This window comes from Girardinichthys multiradiatus, chromosome 22 (genome assembly GCF_021462225.1).
Source record: "Girardinichthys multiradiatus isolate DD_20200921_A chromosome 22, DD_fGirMul_XY1, whole genome shotgun sequence".
NCBI lineage: Eukaryota > Metazoa > Chordata > Actinopteri > Cyprinodontiformes > Goodeidae > Girardinichthys > Girardinichthys multiradiatus.
This window is the reverse complement of record NC_061814.1, coordinates 34,113,866-34,132,630: the sequence shown is the minus strand read 5'-3', so window position 1 is coordinate 34,132,630 and position 18,765 is coordinate 34,113,866. Positions and strand designations below refer to the sequence as shown.

Sequence of the window (18,765 nt, the reverse complement as noted above, 5' to 3'; positions counted from 1 at the left end):
CAGCTCCTCACCAGAGCAACAGAAGTATTTGTAGCATATAAAAAAATGATGTGAGCTTCAAATCAAATATGTGAAAATGAGCCGATTTCTGCCTTTTAGCTGTCAAATCCCACCTCTACAAAACAGCCACTCAGCTCACTACATGTCATGTAAACAGAGTCAAAAGCAGTGCTAGACCAACAAACAGCATCTTTCCACTTCCTGCTTAGACCTGCCGGCAACAGAAATGGACCGTTTCTCACCTGCAGTTTGTCTTCTGGTACATTAAGCCAGTGGTTAAATGCTTGGGAGAGTTTTGTCCTTACTTGTTTTCCTGTAGAGAGAACAGACCAATATATTGTTTAACTAGTTACAAGCGAAACACCACATATTAATTACAGCCTCCCTAACTTGTTGCAAATCTTCTGCAAAAATCAGCTTAATGAAAATAGATTTTAAGTACTGCCTTAAGTAACTTTAAGAAGTGCTGCAGTCGTTAGGTGAGCATGACCGTTTACCCTCGTCAGTGAGCTCAAAGACATCTACGGTGGCCGACAGGTGCAAATGCGCTGCAAACACATGAATGATGCAAACTCCAAAACACATAGACAAAACAACAAATAAGGACAGAAAATGCTCACAGAAAACAGAAGCAAAAGGAAAAATGCTGAAACTACTATAAACAGCAGGATTAAAAAAAAGCTGCAGGCTTGCTCCAAAAAACGGAAGTGCACCACACCACTAGGGGGAGTCATCCACCAATGTGCTTGCTTGTGTGTTTGCAGCACGTGTTGTCGTTTGTCGGCCACCTGTCAGCCACTGTAGACGTCTGAAAGAAATCTCCTGAGTTGGGTCAATGACAGATCGACTGCCTTTAACTTTACATATTAAAACACAATTAGGAGGTCGTATCAGCTGCAGCAGCTTCCTGCCCCAGAGTCGTCTATGCGCCAGTCTTTAAATTTAAATATGACAATATTGAAATCAAAGCAACACTACTAAAGCAGAACAACTTTGTGTACGTTTTCAAAACTCCTGGGATAAAAATGCCAGCAGATATCCTTTTAAGAAAATCTCACTTGCTACTCAAGCCACCTGCAACCCAACGACTAATCTAAATAACCATGTTAACAATGGTAGTCTTGTTATTTAAATGAAAAAACAAGGCTGAAAACATGTTTTTCTCTTGACATTTAACAACCAACACCAAGTCCTAAGAAGAAGAGGAAAAAATACTGACAAATTATATATTAGTCAACATCCCTAAAGCAGCAACATCTTGCTTTAAAAATGAAAAACACTGCTATCTATATATATATATATATATACACATATAGCTATATGCTAGCTGCATTGGCACTAATTGTTTTAGAGTTCATAATGAGGCATGTTGTCATGTGATGTTCTAGAGAAACAAAACAAACTGGTTTGTAATCAAATGAGCTTCAGAGGACTCCTTGGACAGAGTACAGTGTTTTCTGTCTTTTTTAGACTGAATGTCTCCACATTTTCTCAAACTGTGCAGAGACCGAAAGACAAAAGGACCCACCTGGCAGCTGCAATAAGTACTTGTATGGTTCTAGCAAAATTCGGTCAGAAGCAAGTTTAGAGGAACCGTCCATCGCTTCCAGATAACTCTCCTTTAAACTGAAAGACAAAAACACAAAGAAAGGAAAATAAAGAATGCTGTAGTAGATGGTTGGGTTGTTTTAAAGCACTGCAGTACAGTACATGTATCACAGGCTCAAAAAATAACCAAGATGGAAAAAAATTTCTAAATAACAAAAATGCTTAAAATGTACCATTGATTAATATTGCTGTTCATGGATTTTTCAATATGTCAAACAGGAAATAAAATATAGTTAATAAAAAGGTGGTATTATGTTTTTTTTTCATTATTGATCAGCACATTTGGAAAAAAATATTGTTTTAGCCATTAATGTAAGTGGAAAATGCTTTTCTGTTATTTTTCTGATCCAAAGTAAATTAAAATCTTGATTTCAATTTCACATTCAGTTTATCCTCACAGGAAATAGAAATAAATCCTCAATCATTTAGCTGTGGTTTAATAACACAAATGTTACTTTTCTTAAAAATGAGCCAACAAACCCCAGATGAACGCCACTTGTTGGGGTTAAGAAAGTACAAGTGACGTTTTAATGTGATACAGAAAATCAAAAGAAGCAGATACAGGCATCATTATATTCAGCGTGCACTGGTTAGATGATCTTCTACAGAAATAATGGTGATATTACCACTCTATTTTCTAATCTTGTTTTCCAGTTACACTAGGGTACAGGGAAATGGTCAAATCATGAAAGCACATGATTTGGCTTCTGTGTTTATCTCAAGTTATCTTTTTTTCTCTGGACAAAACAGTTTTGGACACAGGAGGTATTTTATCTGATTTCCATTTGTAATTAATAAAGTACTTTGGAATTGAATTATAAAATTGTTTTGACTAAACGTGAATGTCAAATGCATATGCAACTTTTTTTTTTTTTGAAGTAGCTACTTTTTTGTAGCCAATACTTTCAACAAGCGATCAAGAAAATCAGAAAAAAGAGAAACTCGTACAGTTTGTAAAGTTTCACCACTGAACAGCTGAACCTCTGTATGCTTAATGTGGCCAACTTGGTCTTCTTTGCCCCAAGCCTACAAACACTTAACAGCTGCTCAGGTTTTCACTGCAGGTGCACAAACCAACTAATTTTACAGTCACAAACAGTCATTTTGCCAACAGATGCAACACTGAATTTACTTTTAAAAAGAATCCCTCACACCAATATTTAATATTCAATTGAAACATTTAAAATAAGCATGCAAGATGCCCACACAAGATCCCACTTGTGCAGCAGAGAAGGCTTACAGTATTCAGCATGATCAAACGTCGTAATCGTCAAGCCTTTTGTTCTCAGTATTAATATTCCACTTCACTAATATACCCAACAGAGCAATATATATTAATGGAGTAGAAAAATATTTTACTAATCTGTGATTTTGACTTGTTCTCTAGGGGCAACAAATAGAACATTAAACATGTTGCTCCTGTCTAAAGGTTATGATGATTTAGTCTATGTTAAGAAGGTGAGAAAACTTTCTGCAAGTATGTCAAGTCAAGTTTATTTATGTAGCACTTTTCAGCAACAAGGCACTCAAGGCGCTGTACATAAGGAAAAACATTACCATAATACAGAAAATCAAACAACAGAGGTAATTAAAAAAAATAAAATAAAATAAAGAGAATAGAATAGAATAGAATGATGGATAAGAAAATGAAAGGAAAATCGGACTGAAAACTTTACTAATAATGTTTAGATAACACATTCAAAGGCCACTCTAAACAAATACATTTATAATCTTGATTTAAAGCAACTTAGGATTTCGGCGCTTTTACAGTTTTCTGGGAGTTTATTCCAGATTAGTGGAGCATAAGAACTAAAAGCTGCTTCTCCATGTTTAGTTCTGGTTCTGGTTCTGCAGAGTAGATTTGAGCCAGAAGACCTGAAAGGTCTGGGTGGTTGATACACTGACAACAAGTCTGTAATGTATTTTGTTGCTAAGCCATTCAGTGATTTATAGACTAACAGAAGTATTTTAAAGTCTATTCTCTGAGCTACAGGGAGCCAGTGTAGGGACTTTAGAACCAGGATGATGTGCTCCACTTTCTTAGTTCTAGTGAGGATGCGGGCAGCAGTGTTCTGGATCAACTGCAGCTGTCTGATCGACTTTTTAGGCAGACCTGTGAAGACATCGTTGCAGTAATCAATTCTACTAAAGATGAACGCATTAATGAGTTTTTCAAGGTCCTGTTGAGACATTAGTTCTTTAATCCTGGAGATGTTCTTTAGGTGATAGAAGGCCGACCTTGTTACTGTCTTTATGTGCCTCTGAAGGTTCAGGTCTGAGTCCATCACTACACCCAGATTTCGAGCCTGATTGGTGGTTTCTAGCTGTATTACCTGAAGCTGTGCGCTAACTTTTAAACGCTCTTCCTTTGGTCCAAAGATTATTACTTCAATTTTGTTTTGATTCAGCTGAAGAAAATTTAGGCCCATCCATGCATTGATTTCTTCTAAGCATTTACCCAGCGGTTGAATGGGTTCATAGTCACCTGGTGACATCGTAACGTATAGCTGTGTATCATCTGCATAGTTATGATAACTTACGTTGTTGTTTATTAAAATCTGAGTTAGGGGGAGCATGTAGATATTGAATAGGAGGGGCCCTAAGATGGACCCTTGGGGAACGGCACATGTGATTTTTGTGGTCTCTGATGTAAAGTTACCTACTCACACAAAAAAAGTCCCTGTCCTTCAAGTAAGATTTAAACCAATTGAATGCTGTACCAGAAAGGCTGACCCAGCAGGTGCTCTAATAAAATGGAGTGATCAACAATGTCAAATGCTGCACTAAGGTCCAATAATACCAGAACTATGGTCCTTCCACAGTCTGCATTTATACAGATGTCATTGAACACCTTGACAAGAGAGTACTGTGTACTCTGTACTGTGGTGAGCAGGAAGTCTGACTGGAAGACATTGAAGCGGCTGGTCGTTGTTAGGAAGTTGCTTAACTGCTGAAACACAGCTTTTTCAATAATCTTGCTGATGAAGGGGAGGTTTGATATAGGCTTGTAGTTCTGTAGTAGCAGCTTGTCCAAGTTGCTCTTTTTCAATAGAGGTTTGATAATTGCTGTTTTCAGGGCCTGGGGGAAAACACCTGACAAAAGGGACGTGTTTATTATTTGTGTTAAATCAGATGTTATTACAGGCGAAGCTTTCTTAAGGAAAGCTGTGGGTAAAAGATCGAGACAGCAGGAAGAAGATCTTAGTTGGTGTACGATTTATTCTAAGTTTTTGTAGTTTATTTGGTGAAATTGATAAATTTTGTCAAAATCAGTTCTAGTTGAAGACAACTTTGGTACTAGAGTTGATGTGGATGTGCTGACTGCCTCTCTGATCTTTTGGGTTTTTTCAGTAAAGAATTTAGCAAATTCATTGCAGGCCCTGGTAGAGTGGAGTTCAGCTGCTACAGTTACAGGAGGGTTTGTTAGCCTGTCGACCGTGGCAAATAATGCACGAGCATTGTTAATGTTTATGCTGATGATCTTAGAAAAGAAAGATTCCCTTGCATTTTTCAGTTGTAGGTTATATCTGTATAGTCTCTCTTTATAGATAATATAGTGAACCTGGAGTCCAGTCTTTCGCCACCTGCGTTCAGCTTTTCGACACTCCTTTTTTTTCACTTCTGACTGGTGGAGCACTTCTCCATGGAGACATTTTCTTCCCAGAAACAACATTTACTTTAATTGGAGCAATTGAATCAATGATGCCCGAGATTTTAGGATCAAAGTTATCTACCAGCTCATCTACAGTGTTACAGGGCAAAGTGGAGGTAGAAGAATAAATCTGGTTAAAGGTTTCAGCAGCACTGTCCTTAAAGATGCGTTTTCTTATCATGTCTCTTTGGCAAACTGAGTCATTGGAGATGATGCTTTCAAAGATACCAGAAAAGTGGTCAGATAGGGCAACATCAGTTACAGACACCTTGGAAATGATTAGACCCTTAGTGATGATCAAGTCCAAAATATGTCCCTGTTTGTGTGTTTGCTGTTTAACATGTTGAGTCAAACCAAAATGTCTAAGAGTGTCACATAGATCTATTACACTTCTGTCTTCAGGATTGTCCATGTGAATGTTGAAGTCTCCCACAATAATTAAACAGTCATAATCAACACATATCACAGATAAAAGCTAATTAAAATCAAATTTACACTCTAATAAATCTTTAAACAAAGTGGCCCCTCCACCTTTTCTTTGCTGTCTGTTCTCACAAAGAAAATTGTAGTTCGGAGGCGTCGCCTCTATCAGAATGGGAGCTTCATTAAATTCATGTATCCATGTTTCTGTTAAAAACATAAGGTCAAGATCGTGTTCAGTTATGAAGTCATTGATTAAAAATGATTTTCCTGACAGAGATCTAATGTTCAATAAAGCCAGTTTATATGACTTAGTTGTTGATATTAACTCTGTGTGTGGTTGGACCTGACAGTTTATGGCTTTTGTTGATTGTTTATTACTGTCTCTTATCCTTTTGGCTTTGCTCTTTCTGTCACGTATAAGCACAGAGATTTTACAACTATCTCCTATTAGGGGCCCAAGTTTTTCCTGGACATGCTCATTTCTGATAGTTACCACTGGGGCCCCAACTGTATCACAGAGAAGTGATTTGAAGGTCCTGATTAGGAGGAGGTATGAAACTCTTTATATCAGTTAGTCCATTTACAAATGTGGTTTTCGGGCACACTCATTTTTTTTTTTTTTTTAAACAGGAGTGCCTAAAAGTCCTGAAGAGCCAGTGCCCTGCATGTTTTAAATGTGTCCCTGCTCCAAAAAAGCTGAATTATTGGTTGGATTAACCACAACACTCTTTCAGTGTAGAACTGAGAGAAGACTCAAATATAGAAATTGTGTGCATCAGTGAAGATTTTAAAAGAAAAATCAGAGCAAGTACACTTTACTTGCTTAGTTAAGCTAACCATGCTAATTGTTAGTAAAAGATACTAAAGATGGCATAAAATGTCAATCTAGTAATCAATTTGTCTTTGTTTTGAAAAATATCCTGTTTAAGAGCGGTGCTCTGCAACAAAGAGTTATCTCTCACATGAATGGATTGACTCTGCCTCACATAAATAATTAATGACTGATCATAAAGGTTTCTTAAAGGGGATATATCATGCAAAATCCACTTTTTAGCCTTTAAATACATTTTGTTGTGTACTTGGAGTCTGTAGGAGTGCAGAAAAGTTGAATTTAGTCTGTCCAGGTGCTGCGCAGATATCTATATATTCTGTTTGGGTCATATTTTTCAGTCCGTTCAGTTTTCTCTATCATCTATTGTATTTTTCCAACTCTTACGTCACAGTATTGTCTGCAGAACAGCTGAATAAAGTCATGGACTTTTATTTGGCGGATATGCATCAATTATGCATATCCGCCAAATTTATTTCTCGCTACAATTTTGTAGTCCAAGCTCAAGTTCGTCTACGCTGAAAGAGGATAAGTTCGGTTTGGATGTTGGGTGTATTAACCCACACAATTCATTACGCCTTTCCCCAGCATCAGAACCTCTTCAAAGGGCCTGGTTACATTTTATTTACATGGAAATGTTCCCACATCCTGAGCTGCACGCTGGTACTCCAGCTTCCTCCCATAGTCCAAAATCATGACCGTTAGGTTAATTGGTCTCTCTAAATTGCCCTTAGGTGTGAATGAGTGTGAGCATGGTTGTTTGTCCTGTATGTCTCTGAGTTGCCCTGCGATGGACTGGCGACCTGTCCAGGGTGTACCCTGCCTCTAGACTGCTGGAGATAGGCACCAGCTCCCCTGGAGCTATAGAATAAGCGGTATAGAAAATAAAATTACTGAATGTTCCCACACCAGTGGGGAAATTCCCATTTCCCCCACTTCAAGGACAAGTTCCTTCAGCAACCTCCGCCAGTATCAAGAAGGATTTGTAGAAAGACTTCATTTGATTATGCGGTCAGTTCCTTCTGCCTATGGAAACGATAGACGCAGCAAATCAGTAAGCTGCAAATAAAGCTAAAATGATGACAAACTTTATTTTAGACACCAATTTATTGTGTTTATAGGACATCCTGGAAATTGTTTTGATACCAGTTTAATTTTGTGCCTTCTGCTTATGTTAGTGCTGTGTGCTGCTTTTAGCTCCTTGTGGACAGAAGTGTACTGCATGTTTTAAATATTATTACATAAACAGTTTTGCACTGTTTCTGCCTTTTTATCTTGTTTTTGCAGCGCCGTTATCAAACTACAAAAATGGCCGAACGGGTTAAATGGAGCGCACCTTGACCCATAGGGGGTGGGATGTGAAGAGCAACAGCATTTAAGATCAACAGCAATTAAAGAGACGGCACCAAAAAGTCACTCTCAGACGCACCTCAGAACAAGGGTACAAGAGGAGCCTGTGGAGGTACAATAAAAAGGAATTCAGACCAAGGCATTGCAGTTTCACTTTATATAGACCACAACAGAGTGATTTAAGTGTGAAAAGGAAGGATTTAAAAGCATGATATGTCCCCTCTATGGCTCCTTTATAGTTACTATAAATGCATGAATAATTTAGAAATAAAATCGGAACATTTTACTCTCGATTATGTTGTACAGCATTGTTTTTAAAGATTGTGATATCTATTGAAATATGAGGAGGTCACTTGCTACCCTCAATGCATTACTTGATATTCCACCCTATTGGCAGAGGTTTAGACAACTTTAAACATAGGGGCAGCGTTTGTGGGAAACAAAGCTGTAAAAAGTAGTTATTAAAGTTAAAATGTTTTGCATAAAAAAGACATAAGTTACAAAGGATGGTGAGTGGCACTGTTCTGATGCAGGCAAGAATCATAATTTGATGAGGGGAACTGATGAAAAAGACGATTCCAATCTACAGGTAAGACCAGTTACACAACTACACAGGGTTGTATGATTGTTAAAGGACAAAATTACAACATGACTTGGCTATGAGTGAGATATCTTATAACACCACCACGTCTGGGTCAGTGCTGAGGTAGAGTAGTGAGCAGCATTACACACGGATGTTTGGCATTTTACATGGAAGTATGACAGTGTACCATAGGCTGTATAAAGTATATACACAATATATATACTGTGTTGTTGACCAGTCATTTGCCTGACAAAGTAGCTCAATTTAAAGCCGATATCTAAAAGAACAAAGTTTAACCAGCTGAACAGTTTTATGTATGCATGCCATTCTTAATACTCCTCTAAGAACAAACAAAATGAAAATACTGAATGTAACTGAAGTAGTATTCTCTTCTACTGCGAAGTGTAAAAAAATGGTAAGCTATAATCTGCCTTGTAAAAGGAAGTAAGGAGGTATTCTTTTATACTTTAGAGTTAAATTTTATTTGTAGCTATAGCTCTGTCCTGAAGGAGTTTACTGTATTCTACATTTTTTGTGAAAAAAAAAAAGACAGCTCTGTGCCTTTGGACTGTTTTTGAGAAAAATCACTTTTATTTATCTATAAACAATTATGAGACCAGTTTTCAATTTATAGCAAAAGTACAAAATGTTTTTTTTGTCATTTAGTTGCTAAAAGGAAATTGGAATTGGCAGGCTAGAGTCACAAAATCTGTGATGGGAAATCAACCACTAGATGAAAGTCTAGACATTTGTGTGCGAATAAAGAGACACATTTAAAAGCACAAATGTGATATCAGCTTAAAAAAAAAAAAAAAAAAAAAAGGTACAAATGAGAGATTTGAAATTTAATGTCACATGTGCCAAGTGTCAAGAATTCAATTTTATAACTAAAGTCAATCCGCTGATTATTTGGTACATAATTCCTTTACTTTATGTTTTTGCAGTACGTTTTATTGCCACGTTACATCCAATCAAGTGAGAATTTAAACAATTTTACTGACTTTATCAATATTACAATAACAGTTATTCACAGTTCCTAACCCCACCCACCTTAGCTGCAGTGTGCCAGTCTGCTCACCAGTCGTCCCCGAGTTCCAGTTAGCCAGGCTGCTAAATTAGTTAGCGGAAGCAGGCTAACATAAACGCGCCGATATGACCCCTTTGAGCATTCCTTTCTTTCCTTTCCCAGAACAAAATCCTCACACTTTCACGCTGGGTCATGTAAGGCACACGATATGACTTTCACATCAAGATCTTTAAATCATTTTAGCTCTGTGTACTCGTACCTACTTCGGACGATGCTAAGCAGCACTGCTAACATCATGCACCATTCCGAGAAGCGTCAAATCTTGACAAGCTAGTTTTGGATGAGCTCCCTATATACCCTTCGGCCACGTTACAGCGCAAGCGCAGAACCAACTGGTCGATTAATATATGTTGCAAATATTCGTTGCAAATATATCTTGATGTTCCCCGGTAAAAACGTCTTACCGTTTACGTACGAGTAAAAACATTCCTGTCATTATCGGGACATCCTGCTTTATATATCAAACAAACCTCTTCTTTAGCAAGGGGAGTTGTAGTCTTTTATAATTTTTCTCCCTGTATTGTGACATCCACCCAGTAGGATTACGTCGAACACTGTACTGTGCATATTTTTCTCTCAGATCAACCAATCCTCTGTTACGTAGGCGTGTTCCTTTACAGTATCCTCCAATGGTCGGTCGTTTTGTGAAGGGAGACGGGACTATTCTCGTCAATCATTCTGAGAGGGCGGAGGATCACAGAAAGAGCTGGGTTAGAGCAGCTACTCAACAAGGCAAACATCAGCTCCGTACGAAGACCACTTTTACCAGTCTGCATCCAACATCCACCGGGATTAAACGAACAACCGTCATTTTTTTCCACATAAATGTTCCTATGGATTACTAATACACCTTTGTCGAAGCGCAGACGTGTTTCTCAGCTTGACAGCAAAGGTAAAGTGTTGCTTTTGTTCGTCAGAGCGGTCGCTATTTTGAACATTTTACTAGCATGCTTCCCTGCTGCTACTAACCTTACCTTGACGATAGCTAACTTGTTAACTAATGATGTGCTGTACTTTAGAAGGGGAACCGGGGGGCTTTAGGGGAAATGAATGGGAGAACAGAGATAAAAAAAAAAAAGAAAACTTGATGACAAAGTTGTGTTGCGGTGCGCACAAATTAAGCAGATGAACACAGAGGAAGGTTATGCTCCTTCGAGGTTGAATAGTTTCCAGTGTTTCTGGACGTGGCTAACCGTAGTGTTGTGTTGCTGAGCGGAGGAATCCTCGGGGAGACTGTAGTCGAGCAGCGCCTGTCACGGACGTTGGAAAGTAATATTATTCGAAACAATCAGGGGGGACTCGTTGAAGGTGTTTTGTTTTTTTCTTTCTGTTTTACATGACTGCGGGATGCGAGTCGTCGAACAGCGGGCAAACAGCGTAGTTTAACAGGTAAACTGCACTGTCAGGGGGTTCTTTTGTGCCATCGGTGTCGTTAGCTTCTCATCATCGACTTGTCCCGGTGTAGGCTGGAGCAGATGGGCTGCTTCGTTTGTACCGAGCAACCCAATCTGATGCGATCCGATTCGAGGGGAGAAGTCCCGGTGGATGTGTGCGTGACCAGCACATTTCTGATAAAGAATATGGAAAGGAATCAACCAGTAAATGAGGTTTAGACGGACATGTTTCTGGACTAGCCGTGTTTTGTCGGCGGCGGTCAGTCATTCTCTCGCTGAACCGTCTGGGGCGGATGATCTCGTATCCTCCGCGATCATTCCGAGCCACAGAAATGCGGGGCTGCCGACCTTGGCTCTTCACTCAAAAATAAAAAACGTCGGGCGGGGGAACCGAGACGATTCTTTCCTCGGGCTTGACCTTGCTGCAAAACCGCTCCGTCGAGTTGTTTCTTTGTCAGAAACAAGCTCAATCAAAAACAGTCCGCGAAATGTCGGAGCTGTCGATAAAGAGAACATTTTGAGAGCAAGTAAAGTGAGTTTTCATCCCCCTCTCACTTTGTTTAACTCAACGCTGTCGCTGCGTAACGGTTTAACGACGTGACATGTTTAAATAGACGTTTTGTGACTGTGTTTAGCGGAGTTATTATCGCTTTATTTATTTATTTTTTTTTATATTTTTTTTATTTTTTTCCTGTCGTGTGTAGTCTGCAGAGAGCAGCTGCGCCGAGACCACAGAGCGAAAACGAACAGTTAAAAAAAAAAAAGACAAAAGAGATTTGTCTCGGAGAGAAATGATCTCTAAGCATGGGTGGGTGAATTGTGTGCATGGGTCCCAGCAATATTTAGCGCCCCTGCGCTGGTGTTCTCCTTTCTGTCCGACTGTCAGCTACAGAAATGGCGTCATCCCTTTGCTGTACTGTTGGTAGAGTCAGTGCAGTGCAGACGGCGGAGGCAGAGCACCGTGAGGCTCTTCAGCGAGTATTAAACGACCACATTATCCGTGTTATCTGTGCAGAGCCACGGAGGGGAGGAAAGTCGCCCTCTTCCATGTTACACAGCGAGTAGTTACTTTGTGTTCTTCGGAGAGCCGAGTCTGTCTGTCTGACTGGCAACAGTACACCAGGCATTACATAAACGGCTTTAAGCACTCTGCGAACGAGAGAGTGATCAGCCTGCCACGGATTACTTTCTGAATGTGACTTGAATGCCCAAACACACACACTCACACACCCATCTCTGGCTCTCCCGCAACGGATCAGTGGCAGCGGCTAAATCAGTGATTCCACCCGGACTTTTTATTTATTTTTTTTTTACACGGCATCCACCAGTGTAGCAAAATAAGTGATGTCATCATAACACAGTCGTGGTGTTGTGTAGGACTGAAGTTGGGCACCCTCTGTAATGCATAACAGCTTCTCCATCCTCCCTTTTACAGCCTCGGATTCCTTACACTGGTCACCTAGAGGACTCATAGAGAGATGAAGGTATGTTCATTCATTTTTCATGCATGTGGGCATTAGAATAGCAAAGCCTGCTTCTGCAGCTCAGTTTCATTTTGCGGCTTAAAAAATATATGCCTCCTATGTCAGTACTACAAATACCTTTTGTTCAGTGAATTCAATTTCAGCGTTTATCAAACAAAGACCTGAGTATTCTCTTTGTTTGATATACTTATTTAGCTTTAGTTGCTTCTTTTTTCCTACTGTCATCGAAATATATGCCAGACAGAGGGTCTGGTTGTAATGAAAAATGTAGGATGCATTCATACATGTAGTATACGGTAAATGAGCTGTGGTATGTCCAAAGCGTTCAAAAATCGATATTGTTTACCCAGCTTTATTCTGTTTAGAGAGAAGTCCCAGCTGTCATTCACTGGGGAATGTTTCTTTCTCTTTTAAGTGTTGCTATGCCTTTAGTTTTGTTGTGTGGCATCTGTACCCACCCAGCTCCGTCACCACATCATTCTTGACAGGTGTAAGTCTAAGCATGCTGGAACATTTTGCGATTGAGGTGATGGCATTGAAGCACACATCACACTTTTCCCGGCCAATACGGATTTGTAGTTTACTTTGAGCATATTTATCTAACCTTTTATCTGCATTTTAATTAAACTTCCAAAAGCAGCACATCGGAGTACACAGTGCCGGTTGATGCATGGTCAAAAATGGTGGTTGTTCCTAGTTGTAATGCATTGGATTAATAGAAAAAAATGATTTTCACAACTTGACTCACTGATGAGAGAAAATTCTCAGGTCCCGATCTCTAATTGATTGGTGTGTCTCTAAGTGAAGCAGCTGCAAAAACTGATTTCTACTCTAGTGTTTTGCAAAAGCATTAATACTCCTTTAAATTGTTCACATGTTGTCACATTACAACTACATACCTCAATGTATTTTAATGGGATTTTTTTGATAGGGGAACACAAAGTGGTACATGGTTGTGAAGTTGGATAGATCTGTGGGAAGCTGGTTAGAGCCAAATCCATGGCAGTCCTGGAAGAAAACCTCCTTGACCAAACATCTGAGCTAAAAATGGAACGGTTGGGTCGAAAAGCATATCCATGTGTTGGAATGGCCCAGTCAAAGTCCAGACCGAAATACAATTGAGAATGTGTGGCAAAACTTGATGATCGAAGATGCTCTTTGTCCAGTCCGACTGATATTTAGATATTTTCTAAAGAAGAATGGCCACAGATGTCTGTCTTTAGATGTGCAAAGCTGATGGAGACATATCCGAGTGACAAATTGTTTAAAAAAAATCACTGTAATCATATTTCTTTATGATGTGGGCAAAACATTTTTAGTGGAGTTACTCATGCTTTAGCTGCTATAGTGATAGTTAACAGTTAACTGTGGTGCTGCTACATAATCATGCAGTTGAAGAGCAACTCAGATACATTAGTCTCCTTAACTTTCTTTTCTGGTTATAAATCTTTGCTAAATATACACAAAGCAGTTTCTAAGTGTAAAAAATATACATTTTTATCTAGACAGTAATGTGTAGCGTTTAAAATCCATACGTTGGGATGTCAAATTCTAGTCAAATGTTTTCTTTAATAAAGTTGCGGTACAAAATAAAGATCACTAAAGTTCAGTTTAATAACCATACATCGTGTGGTTATGTATTCCAGATTGGTAGGAACTTTAAACATGAATTTCTTTAATTTTATTTATGTTTGGAATTTTAAAAAAATGGTTGCTTGGTAGGAAAAACTATTTGGAAAAGAGCAAAAAATAATAGTCCTTTATTTGTCCTGGGAAATGGGCATAGCTGGTTTCTTTACCCCAAATGTTGGCAAAAAGTGCCAGACTAAAGGCATTTAAGTTATTCTTATTTTCCCCTGAGTTTAGAGCTGCCACAGCATTGCCAAGGTAACTCCCGCTGAAGCACCAGTCACTGGGGCCGTGGTCATTCTGGTTTGCACAAAGACGTGATTCACAGCAGGATTATTGTATGTGTGAGCCTGGCTAGTGAGGGAGCTTAATTCCTTCCTGCATGCCCCTTACATGTTCCTTTGTTCAGGCTACAAGGCTGTTTGTTGGGGAACAATGCAATGGATTAAACACTATTGCCTAGTGTTTTAGTAAGGAGTAGTTCCTAAATGTTATATTAAAGACATGAAGATCTTAAAAATACACAAAATAAGTACATTATATAATGGTCTTTATTGGACTGCTACATTTGAATTTAATGTATCTCTGCTTCCTTCACTTTAATCTGAGGCCTGTACTACAAAGCAGGATTATAGGCTTTGTAAGGTAACTTTCAAACTGAAGTGTGTGTTTCCAGTTTCACAAAGCTGATAACAAATCATTCTCAGGAGCCCATTAAGTTTCAGTATATGACCTGTAAAGTACTTTAATTCCATCATGAAAATGGCGTAAATACTTGAAGAAAGTCTGTTCTCACTTCTGTTTCTTTCAGAATTGAACTGTTGATTTTTTTTCCAGGCTTTCTCTGGCTCATACCAATTTCCGAGTTTCTCTGAGTTCTCATTTTTGTTTTTGCTTTTGAGAACTATAGCCGATTCAAACTTATTTGTTTAAACTATAATGTACTTCAGTAGATGACATGTAGCAAACCATGAGCATATAAACAAAATGTCCCACAGTGTCTTTAATAGAGGTAGTTTTCAGTCCAACAGATAGGGGAGGTATTACAGGATTATAGCCATTTATGTGTCAAAGCATATGTGAACAGCATTTAATGAACAGAAAAAAAAAGATTTTTCAGTATTTGACCTGCTAGTGCAGTGATCTTGAAATTTCTTTCAAAAGAGCCACATTGGCAGATCAAATCAAAGAAAGAGCTGCAATATACCATAGTAACATTGTGTAAAATTTTAAGTACTCTTCTAAAGTAAAGCCATTAGTATGCCATTAGTTTTCCAAGAGTAAGATTTATTTTTTAATAAAGGTCTCATTACTTTTAACAGCCATACAACTCTGTGAAATACTTTTATAGGCAATCAGTTAATATTAAATCAGCTGCTATTTATATGGATGTAGCAGCAGGAATGCTTTCTAATTACTGACAGATTACAGCTGGTTTCTTGGCTTTCTACACATTTTTTGCACATTTGTTTTCTGTTTTTTGTGCTCAGTATTTATTCCAGTACCATTTCACTTCATTACACATACCTTCATTTATGGGCTTGTTTTAATTTCTTTGTACAGGTGAATTACTGGGGTTGTTAGAAATATATTTACAGAGAGAAAGATTGATGCCTCAAAAAATAGTTTTTCCAGGCTGTCTATGGCTAATTTATGGATAGCCATACACCAGGGATTGGGTTTAATTTAAAATGAGTTGCTTGTCATTGAACAGTGAAAGCTTTGAAGCATTCAGACTCTGAAGGAATCCCTGGAGTTGGCTGCAGCCAGTCACTTATGAGTGAGGCCACAGCTGCCCCATCTGTATTCCTGCTCTAACCTTTTATTGGTGGCCATGAAGCCTCTCTTTTTTTTTTTTTTTTAGTTAACCTTTACAATAAGGTGCTGTTGTCACTCATACTGTCCAAGATCGGTGCTATAGGTACCAGTGCAGTCGTAGATATGGAAATTACATTTTTCCTGACTTGACAGTTTTTGATCAGCAGAAACTGATCTCATTCTGCAGCTGCAAGTGCCACCTTGACACGTTTTGGTTTTGTAAAGCTCTGAGTTTCTGTAAGCAGCAGTGCATCTTTAAATAATACTAAGAAGACATTAAGTTACTTTCAGGTTAATTCCAGACTTTTACCCAGTTTTAAGTTCTGACGTTTTTGGTCTAAATGTTGCCAAAGCCAAGAAAAGAGTTTCAAAAGAGGGCAGATTGGTTTCTCCATGCCAGCCTCAGGTCTGTTTTGTAACTGCATGCCAAGTCCCATTTGTATGTTTAACCAAGCACATGTGCCTGGAGTATCTCCCGCATCAGTAGCATTAGAGGAACGTCTTGATGGCTCCTCATTAACTCCTTGCACATAGTAGCTGAGGTAATACTTGAGGCCTGTAATAGATGGTGCTGTTTATTTTCCTGACAAAATTATAGAAGAGAACAGGGCAGTATTGTTAAACAGCTCATAGAAGGAGGTTTTTCTCCTTTGAGCTTATTCATCCTAAATTTTTGTTTTTCTCTTTCTTTGATGATGATTCATTGTCAATTAGCATTAGTAGATACAAAGAAACTAAAAATGTTTCTCTGCAGACAGCTGGAGGCTAAAACGGAGTGTTAGCAATCTGTGTAATTTTCTTTCATAGTTTTACAGAAAGCAGCAAACTGTCCTCGGTTATTGCTGGCACACAGGAACATGACAAATGTAACTCAGGCCTCAGAAGACAGACTGGTATTACTCCACATTGTTGATTTGTGTAGGTTTGGCTGCACTGCTGTCAGGATAACCCAAGCTGCCCTCAATGACTAGGAAGAAAAAACGATGAGTCCAAACAGCAGCAGTGAATATTTGTGTTGCTGGCCTGACTGGCAGAAGAGCTGCTGGGCTGGTGGAACTGGTTGCTGGGTCAGTCGACACCGCGAGCTCTCAGACCCATCTTCACCAAAAGGTCAGGATGTTTTGTTCTAAAAGGACAGGCTGAAGTTCACTGGGATCTTTTCCTCAAACCTATCTGTTTGAATCTCAGAAACGTGTTATAGAATAAGCATTTTGTTACTAGACACGCACCGCTAAAACTTTTGTGGCCGATTTCCTAGCTTTGATTTTTGTAAAGCCTTGACCTGCCGATTCTGATTTCTCTTTAAGAACTGTAATTAATTTCATTTTATTTATTTCTTCTTTCTGCCTTGAGTTGTCATGACTAATAATAGTTAATGGTTGATGTCACACTGTGTGTGTGGAAGCAGTTGCTGTAAAGCTTTGTCTTACTTTTTGAGAACTAAATAAAATGATTAGAGTTGACTTTTTAAACTTCCTTTTCTTATATAGCCAGCTAGCATGGTTAGCCTGGTTAGCTTTACCATTGGTCTGTTTCTATCCTCATAAAAATGTATACTAAGATCTCCAGAACGCTGCTATAATCTCCAAATCCAGCGTATCTCATGGCAGAGGTTGAAAGCTCATAAGGATAAAATCAAGGAATGTTTCTCCACTCCGTTCAGCCTTCATATCTGCTGAAATCGGCTATGCGTTAGGATTGCTCTTCACTAATTTAATGTAATGTTCCCAAGGCGGGTACAAATTGACTTCCTGTGGCAGATTGCTCCTTTTTGTATCCAGAAATGTTTGGTAAGGGTGAGTTCAAAGTTCAAAATGGTGAAAGAGTGAAATGACCAGTACCTGCCAAAGTCTAGTTCTCCGTTGTGGGAGCCTGAAAAAATAGATTGCATGCCTCCTTAGCAGTTTCCTTTCATTTTAAACTCCAGATTAATACTGGAATAGCTGAGCTGTTCAGTGTTTTTCTTTAACTGACAACTTCAACACTAAAGGATCTTGATTCTAGGGAAACCTGATGAAGCTTAAGTGTGGTGTGTTCACAGATCGGAGAAGAGAGGATTTTTGAGTTTTCATCTGGTCGGTCACCAGAAAATTGTCTGATTCTGGTCACCACATGGTTTCTTTGTGCATCTCTGTTTTTTTACTGGTAAAATGTTTCTTTAGCTGTTTGTCAATGATGTTGCCATGATAAAAAAACATCGTAAAGCTTGCCAGTCGTGCATGTCGTATGAGATGTCAGAGTACTTACATTATTTTGAATTTGTAAGCGAAAATGACAAAAACAACATTACTGCAAAATTCATTGTGTGGGTGATGATTAAGCCCTTTCTCTGAGATATGCTCTGTATTTATTAGATTGATGAAGTCATTAATATTGCATTACTTTTATGTCAGAAGGACTTATGAGTGCAGAATAGTTTTTTTTGTTTGTTTCTACAACAAGATAAAATATGTAAAGTTCTGCTTTTTGAGTCGACTAAACATCCATGAAACTATTTATAGGAAGACAGATTACAGTAGACAGCCAAGCGCACTCCTTTGTAGTGTTGCTGCTTAGATATGAAGCATGATCTCATCTTAATTGGCTGGCAGTAACTACAACTCTGTCTGATTTATGGAACTTGATAGGGATTAAAACTGGGAAAGCACAGTTATTTATCTTCCATTTATTAGTTAGTTAAAATACAGATTAGAAATGTACTTTTCACATTTGGGCAAATTAACTTTTTTTTTCCAGTTTAAGCAACTGCCAAGAAGACCATATATTTATCTAGTCTAAAGTTTAGTAGAACAACAGTGTTTCCAGTTTAGACAAGAACATACAGTAGCTCACTCTCTTATGTCAGTTTGTCCTTAAATGTTACTCATTATGTTTTTACAAGTAAGGACAAAGGGTTAAGCTGACTCTA

At 38.5% G+C, this 18,765-nt stretch overlaps 3 protein-coding genes across 13 annotated transcripts in view; 2 read left to right on the top strand and 1 right to left on the bottom strand.

Annotated features, from left to right (window-relative positions):
* b3galnt2 (beta-1,3-N-acetylgalactosaminyltransferase 2) overlaps positions 1-7,968 on the top strand; it is a 54,231-nt gene extending 46,263 nt beyond the window's left edge. Inside the window, exon 14 of the mRNA XM_047352433.1 lies at positions 7,800-7,968. The gene's annotated coding sequence lies outside the window, so the exon portion shown is untranslated. The remainder of the gene's footprint in view (positions 1-7,799) is intronic.
* The window catches only part of ggps1 (geranylgeranyl diphosphate synthase 1), a 28,375-nt gene extending 16,362 nt beyond the window's left edge, over positions 1-12,013 (bottom strand). The window contains exons 1-3 of one of the 8 annotated variants that reach the window (XM_047352444.1): positions 10,726-12,013; positions 1,529-1,626; positions 243-313 (exon numbers count right to left, since the gene is read on the bottom strand). In XM_047352444.1, coding sequence (XP_047208400.1) covers positions 243-313; positions 1,529-1,601 — 144 coding nt within the window. In that variant the 5' untranslated portion in view covers positions 1,602-1,626; positions 10,726-12,013. The other 7 variants (XM_047352438.1, XM_047352440.1, XM_047352439.1 and 4 more) reach the window with 7 other exon arrangements.
* arid4b (AT-rich interaction domain 4B) overlaps positions 10,241-18,765 on the top strand; it is a 48,051-nt gene continuing 39,526 nt past the window's right edge. For 2 of the 4 annotated variants that reach the window (XM_047352426.1, XM_047352425.1), the window contains exons 1-2: positions 10,241-10,424; positions 12,362-12,410. In XM_047352426.1, coding sequence (XP_047208382.1) covers positions 12,405-12,410 — 6 coding nt within the window. In that variant the 5' untranslated portion in view covers positions 10,241-10,424; positions 12,362-12,404. The remainder of the gene's footprint in view (positions 10,425-12,361; positions 12,411-18,765) is intronic. The other 2 variants (XM_047352424.1, XM_047352427.1) reach the window with 2 other exon arrangements.